This window comes from Podarcis vaucheri (assembly GCF_965113315.1).
Source record: "Podarcis vaucheri genome assembly, chromosome: 5".
In the NCBI taxonomy this organism is placed as follows: domain Eukaryota; kingdom Metazoa; phylum Chordata; class Lepidosauria; order Squamata; family Lacertidae; genus Podarcis; species Podarcis vaucheri.
Genome location: NC_138763.1, coordinates 89,692,640 through 89,705,822, shown reverse-complemented (window position 1 = coordinate 89,705,822; position 13,183 = coordinate 89,692,640). Strand labels below are relative to the sequence as shown.

The 13,183-nt window shown below is 45.5% G+C and overlaps 1 protein-coding gene across 3 annotated transcripts in view; it reads left to right on the top strand.

Moving 5' to 3' along the window:
- PIK3AP1 (phosphoinositide-3-kinase adaptor protein 1) overlaps positions 1–9,536 on the top strand; it is a 48,888-nt gene extending 39,352 nt beyond the window's left edge. For all 3 annotated transcript variants that reach the window (XM_082223574.1, XM_082223575.1, XM_082223573.1), the window contains exons 13-17: positions 872–944; positions 2,773–2,928; positions 3,660–3,730; positions 5,589–5,692; positions 8,601–9,536. In XM_082223574.1, coding sequence (XP_082079700.1) covers positions 872–944; positions 2,773–2,928; positions 3,660–3,730; positions 5,589–5,692; positions 8,601–8,670 — 474 coding nt within the window. In that variant the 3' untranslated portion in view covers positions 8,671–9,536. The remainder of the gene's footprint in view (positions 1–871; positions 945–2,772; positions 2,929–3,659; positions 3,731–5,588; positions 5,693–8,600) is intronic.
- Positions 9,537–13,183: the final 3,647 nt, after the last annotated feature.

Genomic DNA, 13,183 nt, shown 5'->3' with positions numbered 1-13,183 from the left:
GCCATGGGACGCGAGTGGCGCTGTGGGTTAAACCACAGAGCCAAGGACTTGCCGATCAGAAGATCGGCGGTTCAAATCCCCGTGACGGGGTGAGCTCCTGTTGCTCGGTCCCTGCTCCTACCAACCTAGCAGTTCGAAAGCACGTCAAAGTGCAAGTAGATAAATAGGTACTGCTCCGGCGGGAAGGTAAACGGCGTTTCCGTGCGCTGCTCTGGTTCGCCAGAAGCGGCTTAGTCATGCTGGCCACATGACCCAGAAGCTGTACGCCGGCTCCCTCGGCCAATAAAGCGAGATGAGCGCGGCAACCCCAGAGTCGGCCATGACTGGACCTAATGGTCAGGGGCCCCTTTACCTTTACATAAGAGAGAAGCCAGATGTTGTGCCCATACTGGAGTCTTTGCTAATAATCAGAAATGATTGAAAAGAGGGAATATTTGGAGTATGTAACACAATCTTGGTTAACCACACCAAATTGCTGCAAAACTCATTTTGCTATTGATTGCGTGTTGAACGTGGGTCAAACTTCATCAGCTACACAAGTATTTCCTGCGTTCCCTCCTGAAATACCTTCAGCCCCTGTGGAGTCATAGCTAGGAGGACTCACAAAAAAGTGCATGGACAGGGCCATCAGTTTATAAGATCAGAACAACATGGACTGGAAGTTATGGAGAATTGCTGATAATTCGTTAAATCTTGCTTCATGACCACTAGAATCTCTTTCCTAAAATCTTACATGGTGAGGCCCACGTATTTGTAGAAGAAATGGGATTATCTACCTCGGATTCAGTTAGATCTTGCCAGTTTTGCAAACCATTATTAATAGTTGTCCATGTTTGTTCAGATCCTTGAAAATAACATTTTGCGTTTCCAGGAAAACCTGAAAAGATTACGCGACAGCATCACTCGGCGGCAAATTGAGAAGCAAAAGGCTGGCAAACATGCAGGTAAAGGGCTTGACTAATTGGTGACCATGCTGAAAACTGCAGCAGTTGGACGTCTCCCACTCCTGGTCTGTAGCCAATTGTGGTGGAGCTAAGGGGTTGTACGCAACATTTTGCTAAGTACTACTTTGCATGAGCGAAACAACTTCCTCTTGCACAGCAGGGCATTTCCCCCCCCTCTCCTCCCCTTGTGCTCTGCCTAAATCTCTTAGGGGTTTTTCCCAACCCTCCACAGCAGATTTGGGGACATTATGGAGCATGCACAAAGGCAGGGGGAAGTCGCAATGCAAAAGCAGAAGCAGTTCCACTTGTGCATTTATTTAGTTAGCCCATGGTACACTCTGTTGTAATGGTTTTCTAGTTGGTTTTCTAACCTCTTTTGACTTCGGTCTGATTGTGAGGCTTTTGAGGCAAAAACAAAACAGGCCCCAGCAATCTGAAGAGCCTCAAATGTGGGAGCAAACCTGAAACCACCACTGGTAAACGGGCGTTCTCTCAATAGCTCATTTTTTGTTACTTTACTGCAGTCTTTACATTTCAGAAGGCTAAACAACTCCCATAAATTCAAAGTTGATGTATACGTTTTTGTGAAAATCCTGGGACGCAAACAAGATTGTGGATAAAAAGAGTATGATAAAGACTCGAGGCAAAACAACGTTTCTTCTGTGGTTACTGTCATTTGACACACAGAGGGCAGGAATATCTCAGGCTGTACGTGCACAAGCATACCAAGACTGCCCAAATAGCAACTGGTTAACATTATGTTCTTTTCACTGGCGTTGTAGCTCGTCAAATGCCATCATTTATGATAGCAAGACACTGGTGGAAAATGTATGGTTTGGACTGCTGCAGCGGTGGCTATTGTAACTACAGGGATGTGCCTACTAGATGCCAATTTTGCCTGTTGTATTACTGAAGGGGATGCGGGTGACGCTGTGGTCTAAACCACTGAGCCTCTTAGGCTTGCTGATCAGAAGGTCCACGGTTCGAATCTGTGCAATGGGGTGAGCTCCCGTTGCTCTGTCCCAGCTTCTGCCAACCTAGCAGTTCAAAAGCACTCCAGTGCAAGTAGATAAATAGGTACCACTGCAGTGGGAAGGTAAATGGCGTTTTCATGCACTCTGGCTTCCGTCACGGTGTTCTGTTGTGCCAGAAGCGGTTTAAGTCATGCTGGCCACATCACCCGGAAAACTGCTGACAAACGCCGGCTCCTTCGGCCTGATGAGCACCGCAACCCCATAGTTGCCTTTGACTGGACTTAACTCATCCAGGGATCCTTTACTTGCACTGAATCAGTGAGACATCAGTGGAAAATCCAAGCAGCCCTATTCACGGATTTCCAAAGTGCAGGAGGGATTACCTTGTTTGGGGCAGAATCAGAATTTTAGCTGCCGATGCCAAGGAAGGTACTAGATGAGCAACGAGGCATAACTTCCAGTTTGAAAAAGTTTTGCCCACTGCCAAAGGGACAAAGCTGAAGTGTAATTTTTGAATAAATGTGTTTTAATAATGAGCTCCTGTTGCTCGGCCCCTGCTCCTGCCAACCTAGCAGTTTGAAAGCACGTTGAAGTGCAAGTAGATAAATAGGTACCGCTCCGGCGGGAAGGTAAACGGCGTTTCCGTGCGCTGCTCTGGTTCGCCAGAAGCATCTTAGTCACGCTGGCCACCTGACCCGGAAGCTGTATGCTGGCTCCCTCGGCCAATAAAGCGAGATGAGCACCGCAACCCCAGAGTCGGCCATGACTGGACCTAATGGTCAGGGGTCCCTTTACCTTTACCTTAATAGTAACAATAAGTTGCCTTGCCTTGACTCCTGACTTTTTCTTCCCAGATTTGGAAATCACTGTCCCTGTTGGCCATTCCCAAAACATCCCCAAGAAACCAGAGTGTAGCATTTATGAAGCTCATCCTCGGAAAAACCTATACCAACCAATTAAAGAAATCAGGCGAGGGGACTGGAAAACAGAAAGCGCCTCAAGTACTACCAGTAAGTAAGCAGCCAGGAAGCCATCTAGGGAGAGGTGAGGATGCTTTGGATGTCTAGTCGTTAAGGATGGAGCACTTAGCAATTGTTGCTTTCCCAGCCAATGCTCTATATTACCCTCACTGAACTTACTGTTCAGTCTGTTTATGCGCTTTATGAATGTTTCCTATGCAAAAGTTCACTTATCCAAACATGAGGAATTAGTACCCAAACCTCGCTATACATACCACAGATTCAGATAACCAAACATAAAACATGTATTACTTCCTTGTTTTCCTTTTGCTGATCGGCAAAAGTTTGAGTGTCATCATGCTGCAGTTTTATCCAATAGCAATAATTTAATTTTCTGGTGCAGAATTCCACACCTCCTTGACGCTGTTCCAAGGGGAGTGGGGAAAACCTTCCCTCTTTGATAAACATGTATAAAGCCTGTTTCTCAGTACATGCAATTCTCTAAGCACTGTACACATATTGAAAGATAATTCAGTCCCTGCCTAAAGGTTCACAGTCTAACAGACACATGACACAAAATGAAAAAGAAACCGAGAGGTAAGAAGAAATAACTTGATACAGAGCTCTTCCCTAATTCAGAAATTATAGGAATAAGCGGAATGGTGGTTTCAGGGCCAGGGGAAAGGATTGGAAGGTGGTTCTTCACAAGAAAACATGAATGTGTGGACACTTTATGAAATGCTTGAAAATCCCTAACTGGGCTTGTTTCCTCATCTAACCAGGTAGTTCAAGCAACCGATCCAGTACACGAAGTATACTGAGTGCCAGCAGTGGGATGGATGGAGACAACGAGGTAACACTTCTCCCTGGAAATTTTCTCTCTTAAGAAACTTGCACAACTGCTCTGGCCTGATCCCTCACTAAAGCTACAGAAATGCAGGTTTCCGTGTACAAACAGTAGCCTCTTGACTGTGGGCTTAGAATACATGACAAAATGGCCGCATAGAGCAGTGATGAGGCATTGGGACTACAACTCCCATCATCCTTGCCCATTGGGCATTCTGGCTGGGGCTGATAGGAGTTGGAGCCCAACAACCGTACCTGCAGGGCCACAGGCCTCCCAACCCTGGCATAGAACTTGATAAAGGAGTAGCAGGAAGAGTTAATTTGAGGCACCAAGTTGCTGCTGTGGTAACACTGGAACGAAAAAGACTGCTTTGGCAGAATTGCACTCTTGTCTCCCAGGATCCACATGAGAAGGACCAGGGTGTGGGGCCATGATATGCCCTACTGTGCCTGAAATAATACAGTGGTGCCTCGCAAGACGAAAAGAATCCATTCTGTGATTCTCTTCGTCTAGCGGTTTTTTCGTCTTGCGAAGCAAGCCCATTGACGGATTAGCGGATTAGCGCTATTAGCGGCTTATCTGCTGATCGGATCAGCTGATAAGCGGCTTAGCGGCTTAGAAAAAAGGGGGGGAACCCCCGCAGGAACTCGCAAGACATTGTCGTCTTGCGAAGCAAGCCCATAGGAAATTCGTTTTGCGAAGCACCTCCAAAACGGAAAACTCTTTCGTCTAGCGAGTTTTCCGTCTTGCGAGGCATTCGTCTTGCGGGGCACCACTGTACACTGTTCCTAATGCCAGGAGCTCTGGGGCTGCAAAGTTGAAGAGAAACCCACCCTGGCCTTTGCCATCAACCAGAGGACTACGTACCACAGGGTGCCCCTTGCCCCCGTTTGTTCTGTTTCAGATTACTGTGCTAATGCTTTGCACATCCATAGGCAGTATATAAAACTTAAAATCAATGAACTAGTTAGATGACGAGGTAGTTCCAAAGTACTTAATTATAGAGCCGTAGTCTGGCTTGGTTTAAGGCAGCGTTCTGTGTTGTGTAGCACACTGATTCATTCATAGAAAAAGGCCTGAAGGCAGATCTAGCATAGTCCTAGGCAATGCAAATATGTGTGTGTATTATTATTATTATTATTATTATTATTATTATTATTATTATTATGCCACCCATCTGACTGGGTTTCCCCAGCCACTCTGGGCAGCTTCCAACAAATTAAAACACAGTAAGACATCAATCATTTAAAGCTTCCCTAAACAGGGTTGCCTTCAGATGTCTTCTAAAAGTCAGATACAGTGGTACCTCAGGTTACATACGCTTCAGGTTACACACTCTGCTAACCTAGAAATAGTGCTTCAGGTTAAGAACTTTGCTTCAGGATAAGAACAGAAATCGGGCTCCGGCGGCGCAGCAGCAGCCGGAGGCCCCATTAGCTAAAGTGGTGCTTCAGGTTAAGAACAGTTTCAGGTTAAGAACAGACCTCAGGAATGCATTAAGTAATTAACCTGAGGTACCACTGTAGTTATTTATCTCCTTGACATCTGATGGGAGGGCGTTCCACAGGGCAGGTGCAACTACCAAGGCCCTCTGCCTGGTTCCCTGTAACCTCACGTCTTGCAGTGTGGGAACCACCAGAAGGCCCTTGGAGCTGGATCTCAGTGTCCGGCTGAACGATGAGGGTGGAGACGCTCTTTCGGGTAGACAGGGCCTAAGCCTTTTAGGTCCGAACCAACACTTTGAATTGTGCTTGGGAAAACACACACACACACACACACACACAAACAAACAAACACACAAATGTGGCTGTGTATTTTCCAAGGAAATGCTGCGGGGAAAGCTTACTTTCACATCTTTACGTAGGATAATGAAATACCAGAAGTAAAGAGAAATTTCAACCCCGGGCCCCAGCCGCCAGACAGACCATCTGCAAGACCTCCAAGGATACCCCCTCGAGTTACTAGCAGGTTGTTGTTGCTGTTATTAATATCATCATGATTGTTACCTTTCTACTGTCATCTACCTCAAGAGCAGGTTTGACAGGTCTCTGCCCCAAGGGGCTTACAATCTAAAATAGAAACGGGGGGGGGGGGATGAAGTGCGATGGTGGCAGATATAAACAAGAGACTATGCAATTATTATTTTGTTCCAGTTCCAGTTGCTTAGGCTTAATACAGACAGAGGTATGGTAAGGCATAGGAACTAGGGGGCCCTGCTAGAGGCTTTGTGGGAAATATGGTTTTTGAGGAAAGATTTGAAGGAAGTAGGAGAGATAATCATACAAAGGTGTATGATTTCAAGCAGTTTCTTTCAAGCAGCAGGAAACCACCAGATGTCTGAGGTGGTATAGCTGGCCAAGCAAAGATCACAGGAAGGCATGTGGAGAAGTTAGTGGGGCAAGGTCATAGAGGGTTTTGATGGTAAGGAGGACAATGAAGTCCTGCTGGATCCAGGAGCAGACAGGAAGCTATTGGAGGGATGTTTACACAAAACACAGCCCCCCCCCCCCGCTTTTTATTTTGCCAATTTAGAGCCTATCGAAACTTTGGGGAAATAAAGCAACCATTCGACTTATGTAAAAGGCTCATGGAGGTCAGTTGTTTTGCCATTTCCGTATCGTCAGTAAAAATATTTAGCGTGCTGATATAAATAGCGTGCAGATATAAAAAGAGTTGGAAGTCATAAATAGCTGCTGTAAGGTGATCTCTCTCAGTATTTCTTTCACTTTTATTCCAATTGCACAGTGAGGTAAAAGCCAGCGTTATATTTGAACCACTTCTTTTTGTAAAGCTTTTGACCTAGTCCTCTAGTTTTGAAATGAAGTTGCATGTATGCATAAGTGGATTTGCTCATTTCATTTCCATGCTTTGCCTCCCTCATTTTTCGCCCTTTCTCTGCCCCCCCCCACTGTCAGCACTGTAAGCACCTCAGGGCAGGGGCCTGTTTCTTTTGCTTGTGTTACTCTATAGAGTGTCATATGCTATGTAGTTTCAAAGGGTACTATCCTCTCCCTAGCACTACTTAACATTTATATGTTAAATAGCCAGATGGGCAGGGTATAAATAATAAAATTATTACCGGTATACTGATGACACACAGCTCTATTTATCTCTAATGTCTGAAACGGGAGAGGTGGCGAAAGCTCAGGATCAGTGTCTGAATGCAGTGGTGTATTGGATGAGGACCAATAAACTGTTTGAATCCTGGGAAGACAGAGGCTCTTTGGGTGGGTAGTTCCCGTGTCTGGAAGACTGGCAAGTTACCCATCCTGAATGAGGTCGCATTCCCTCTGAAGGAGAAAGTGTATAGCTTGGGGTTACTCCTGGTCCTGGATTCATCTCTGTTATTAGAGGCCCGGAAGCTAAGAGTGCCTTTTACCAGCTCTGTCTGGTGAGGCAGCTTCATCTGTTCTTGGACAGAGAGAGCCTGACCACTGTGGCCCATGCGTTGGTATCTTTGAGGCTGCATTACAGCAATATGTGGACTTGCCTTGGGCTTCGTTTGGAAGCTCCAGCTGGTGCAGGATGCTGCAGCCTGACTCCTGATGAGAGCTTCTGGTTGAGAACATGCGACCCCATGGTTAAGACATCTGAACAGGCTACCCAGATAATATGGACCCAGGTTCAAGGTCCTTGTATTAATTTACAATGCCCTGAACAACTTAGGTCCTTGGGGACTGCCTAACCCCTTACATCCCAGCTGAATCACTGAGATCATCTGCAAGAGTGCCATTGGTTGTCTCCTAAGTTGGCAAGACTCATTTGACAGCAACAAGAAACTGATCCAGCCTCCTTTTGTTTTAACCTTTAAGCCCCTGTTGCCAAGCTTTTTTTCTGGCAATTAAAAACAAACATTTATATGGTTTTAATTGCATGGCTTTATGTAAAACAGTTGTAAGCAGGTCTGATAGTTTATATGACTAGTAGAATATAAATATTTTTATAAATAAATGTAGACTGACATCATTAGTAAGAATATTAATAATACCGTATTTTGCGGCCCATAAGACGCACCTAGTTTTTTTGGGGGGAAATAAAGAAGAAAAAAATTATTTCCCCCCCAGGTGCGGGGCTGGAAGAACCAGGTCGGGGAACAGTGGGAAGGCACGCTCTGCCTCCCCGCTGTCCCCCGAGCTTGTGGGGCTGGCGATGGGGAGAAGTGCACCAGTCCCAGGAGGGCAGGCAGCTCTGCGCCGCCATCCCGAGCAGGGCGGGACTTAGCGCCCCGCTCGGGATGGGGCGTAGACCTGCCTGCCGTCCCGGGACGGCAGGCAGCTCTGTGCCGCCATCCCGAGCGGGGCGGGACTTAGCGCCCCGCTCGGGATGGCGGCGTAGACCTGCCTGCAGTCCCAGGACCGCAGGCAGCTCTGCACGGCCACCGGGAGCGGGGCGGAGCTTCGCTCCCGGTGGCCGGGCAGAGCTGCGCTGGTCCCAGGACCGCAGGCAGCTCTGCACGGCCACCGGGAGCGGGGCGGAGCTTCTCCCCCGGCTCCCGGTGGCCGGGCAGAGCTGCGCTGGTCCCAGGACTGCAGGCAGCTCTGCGCAACCCTAGGAGCCGGTCTACCGAGGGTTGCGCAGAGCTTCCTGAAGCCTGGAGAGCGAGAGGGGTCGGTGTGCACCGACCCCCCTCGCTCTCCAGGCTTCAGCGAAAGCCTGCATTCGCCCCATAAGATGCAGGCACATTTCCCCTTCATTTTTGGAGGGGGAAAAGTGCGTCTTATGGGGTGAAAAATACGGTAGCTTTTCTGTTTCAATTTTGAGTTGGTGTCACATAAAAACCGCAAAGACATTCTGTTGTTTCCTTGCCTTTGAAGTTCCGCATGTGTAATATTCCAAAGCTATTCTTATGCTCTGCTTTTCAAATGTTTTTCTGTAGGCTTTTTAGCAGTGACAACTTCTGTCCTCCTCCCCCTGTGCCGCCGAGAGGTCGCGAAATGCCGCGCTAAATCTTCAGGATGCTGAATACGAAAATGCATGGCGTTTATTCTTAAGGTTGACTTTTAATAATATTGAATATCCAGCAAAGGTTTTCTCCTCACTCCGCCCCGTCAAATGAATAATTTTGGCACAGGTTTCTTTGAAAAACCAAGCCGAGGGGGGCAGGGAAAGAACAAGAATTTGACTGTCCTCTTGGCAGTCGTGGCTTTTCAGAACAAACTGGTTACGGCAGAGGAAAGTACACACTGAGCTTCTTCAGGATTATGCGATTCATCCTTCTTAATAGCACCAGATCAAAGGTGGCAGTCCCTCAACGTGAAAATGGAATACCTACAAGTGGACCTTTTTCTCTGTTTATCTTCAAGTGAGGTTACAAATGACGCTTTCAGGTAGGCAGACTGGAGATGGTATAGGGCTGTATTCAACTAAGTATTACTTTACTCCAATTACCCACTGTAATTAATGGACCTAACTCAGCGATTTTCATAAATTCCAATGGGCGTACTTCGAGTAAAGCTTTGTTGAATCCCACTCACAGTGCAGTGGAAGCTCAGACACAGTACACAATGGAGTAACTCCTTCGGAATCTGCGCAGGCAGATTACTGATTTTATGATGATTTTATATTTCAGACTACCAAATTGGTGCCTAAAGTAGCTTTTCCAGATAACAGGGAAACATTGAGCATTGTTTTGCACTTTAAGTCCTGTGCCTTAGAACACAGGACCTCTGTGGAATCTTCGTCCATGCCTTGGTGTGTATTAATTCTGTGGTGATGTTATCAAAAGCCACCCAGCAAACTGTGGATGTTAAGGAACCTGGGTTCTGTATAATTTATGAATATCAATAAAGTTTATGCACAGATGTTTAACATAGTTCTTTTTACAGAGTCTGAATTCTTTTTTTCAGAGGCAGCCTGTAAAGGCAAGCAGCAGATCAGAGTTAAAAGGTTTAAGATGTGCATTCTCAACGGTCGGGTAGAAACCCCTGGGAAGGCACAACACATCTGCAGAAGTGAGAGAAGACTAAGATCTTGCAGCAGTCAGATATTTATTTTCCCAACCCTTTGACCTGACCATCTCAGCTGATACTATTTTCCAGGGTCTGTTCCAGCAGCAAACTCCTCAGGTCGTTTAACAAAACAAAAAACACCACTGTGCAGAATATCTCTCATAGCAAATTTCCTGGAGGAAAATACATATGGAAGAAGAAATGAAGTATGGCTGCTTAGAGTGGTGCGTGCTTAATGTGCCTTAGCTAAGGACCCCCAGTGCTTTTGTAAAGAAAGTGTGTGCCCCCATCATCCCAGGCGAGCCTAGAAAGGAACACTGTGAAGAGGTCCTTTCTTCTAACTTCTGTTGTTGTTGTTGTTTAGTCGTTTAGTCGTGTCCGACTCTTCGTGACCCCATGGACCAGAGCACGCCAGGCACTCCTGTCTTCCACTGCCTCCCGCAGTTTAGTCAAACTCATGCTGGTAACTTCTAGGTTTGATTTTAACTTCTAGGTTTGATTTTAGGAGACAGCCAGAGATAGCCTACTCCATCTCTATTACAATCCTCAGGGCCAGCCTAAGACTTTTTGGCACCCGAGGCAAACCACAAAATGGCGCCCCGGGGAAGAAGGGTTAAATGAAGAGCTACATCAGGATCAAGGGAGGGAACACTGGGAAGGCTTCGCTGTAGGTTTCTACATTGGGAACAAGAGTGGGAGGCAGCAGTGCCTCCTGTTCGTCAAAAGGCTATTGTAGAGGCGACATGTTGCAGGGAAGCTGAGAAGGCAGAAGATGTGGCCTTCAAGCAGTGCACCACAGCTGTCACTGCCACCATACCACCAGAGGGCGATGCATTCCTGCCCTGTGGATGCTGCTGCCTGAGGCAGTCTCCTCACTTTGCCTCATGGGTGGGCCGGCCCTGCTAATTTTGTGTTATTGGCCCAGTTCCTCCCATCCTGTGAAAATCCTCCTTTGCAGTGGGGCATCTCACACATGATTGTGTGTGAACATTACTCTCCACTAAAGATGGGGGAGAAATTTGATTCTATTTGCATTAAAGACAAACCTACCTAATTCACACTTTGGAAAGATATGCGAATCAAAACACAAACATTCTTCAAAATTTGCATTCTCCGAATTTTGCAAGGTAGTTCTCCAGCCAAGTCACGTAAACAAAATTGCATATATTTGTGAAAGAAGCATACAAACATGCATTATATTTAGGGAAAAAAGCCTTGCAGAAATGTATATAAGGCAAAATTACAAAGGTGTGTTTCATGGGACAAATTTGCACTAAAATACTCCTGAATTTCTACAAGAACCTTTTTTAAAAAATAAAAGTGCAAACTGATGTGAAAATGTGATGAATTGAACTTATGAGTGGGAAAATCAGAACTTGAGAGAAACCAAACTGACTGATTTGCCTATCCCTACTCTCTGTTTAGGGACGCGGGTGGCGCTGTGGGTTAAACCACAGAGCCTAGGACTTGCCAATCAGAAGGTCGGCAGTTTGAATCCCCGTGACGGGGTGAGCTCCCGTTGCTCGGTCCCAGCTCCTGCCCACCTAGCAGTTCAAAAGCATGTCAAAGTGCAAGTAGATAAATAGGTACCACTCCGGCTGGAAGGTAAACGGTGTTTCCGTGCGCTGCTCTGGTTCACCAGAAGCGGCTTAGTCATGCTGGCCACGACCTGGAAGCTGTACGCCGGCTCCCTCAGCCAATAAAGCGAGATGAGCGCCGCAACCCCAGAGTCAGTCACGACTGGACCTAATGGTCAGGGGTCCCTTTACCTTTACTCTCTGTTTGCTCATTAGCGTGGTTGTGGTTGTTGGTGAAAGTGAGCTTTGGATGGATAGCTGACTTGAAAAGGTTTGAGGATTTACTGTTTAAGGTTGGGGGTACAATGCCAGGAATCCTAAGAGAGGCATTGGTATCAAACCAGGGTACAAAAGCAATGCCCTTTTCAGGTTAAGATATTTTTGCACAAATCAATATGTTTTCAAATGTATTGTTAAGCACGTGCTGAGCAGTGTGAAGTTTTAGGGATGCTGTGTTCACCCAGGGTTCTGTTTCCTTGGAATGCGGGTCATTGGAGACTGATGGTTCTTCTGTAATATAATGTTTTGTTTACACATATACACAAGTTGAGCATAAGAGAGACAGCTCACAACATTAACAGTCCAGCAGATAAGACTTTCCATTCAGTTCCTTTTTTATAATATTTTTTATTAATTTTAACATATAAATTATAAAATGTACCGCAAAACTTATCACTTATACAATCTTTTTAGACTTTTGTCAGCACCTCTGATGAGCCACCGTTTTAACCACTTCTTATGCATTTATTAACTTTATATTGCCTTTACATCTCTTAACAAATCATCTTCCCCCTTGTCCATTTTTACAATATTTCTAATAATACTCCTCACAAAACTTCTTGCAACCCTACAAACGTCGTCTGTTCTTCACAATTGCTTTTCAAATAGTCCGTAAATTTACTCCAGTCTTTCGTGAATTTCTGGTCTTGCCGGTTTCGAATCCTTCCTGTTAGTTTATCTAATTCTGCATAGTCCATTAACTTCATCCTCCATTCTTCAGATGCTGTGCAGAGTATCTGGTCAAGGTGTAGAGGTTGGGAATAAGATCCATGGGCATAACTCTTCTTATGCCATTCCACACACTATCTCCATAGAATCATAGAATTGTAGAGTGGGAAGGGACCCTGAGGATCATTTAGTCCAACCCCCTGCAATACAGGAATACGCAGCTGTGCAATACAGGGATCGAACTTGCAACCTTGGCATTATCAGCACCATGCTCTAACCAACGGAGCTAGTTTTTATATATGTATACACTCATGCACAGAGAGTTTTCGTTCTATCCGTGTTTAATTGTTATTTTCTTCCCAAATTATTTTAATTAATTTTCCAAATTACAGTGGTACCTCAGGTTAAGAACTTAATTCGTTCTGGAGGTCTGTTCTGAACCTGAGACTGTTCTTAACCTGAAGCACCACTTTAGCTAATGGGGCCTCCTGCTGCCGCTGCGCCACCACTGCACGATTTCTGTTCTCATCCTGAAGCAGTTCTTAACCCATGGTAATATTTCTGGGTTAGTAGAGTCTGTAAACTGAAGCAAATGTAACCTGAAGCGTATGTAACCCAAGGTACCACTGTATTAGAAATCAAATCAAACCAAATTAAATTAATTTACTACAATTTCTGAAAATCAGGTTTCCCGCTCCTGTTCCAAACCTATGATCTTTATCGGTTTCTTTTTTCCCCCTTCTACGTTTTTAGCGGTTTGTTTCTGTCTGTGATTCTTATATTCATTCTTGTATTTATTTATACCCCGCCTTTTTATCTGACGGGGCTCAAGGAGAGTTATAGAATAATTATAATGGCCAGCATGTGAAAGAAATAAAATACGTGAATATAAAGCCTATTTGATACTTACCAAAGTTGTAGAAGGAAGTCCAGTGCTCGGCAGAGCCTAAAATGAATGTATTCTTGACTTACGGAATGATTATATT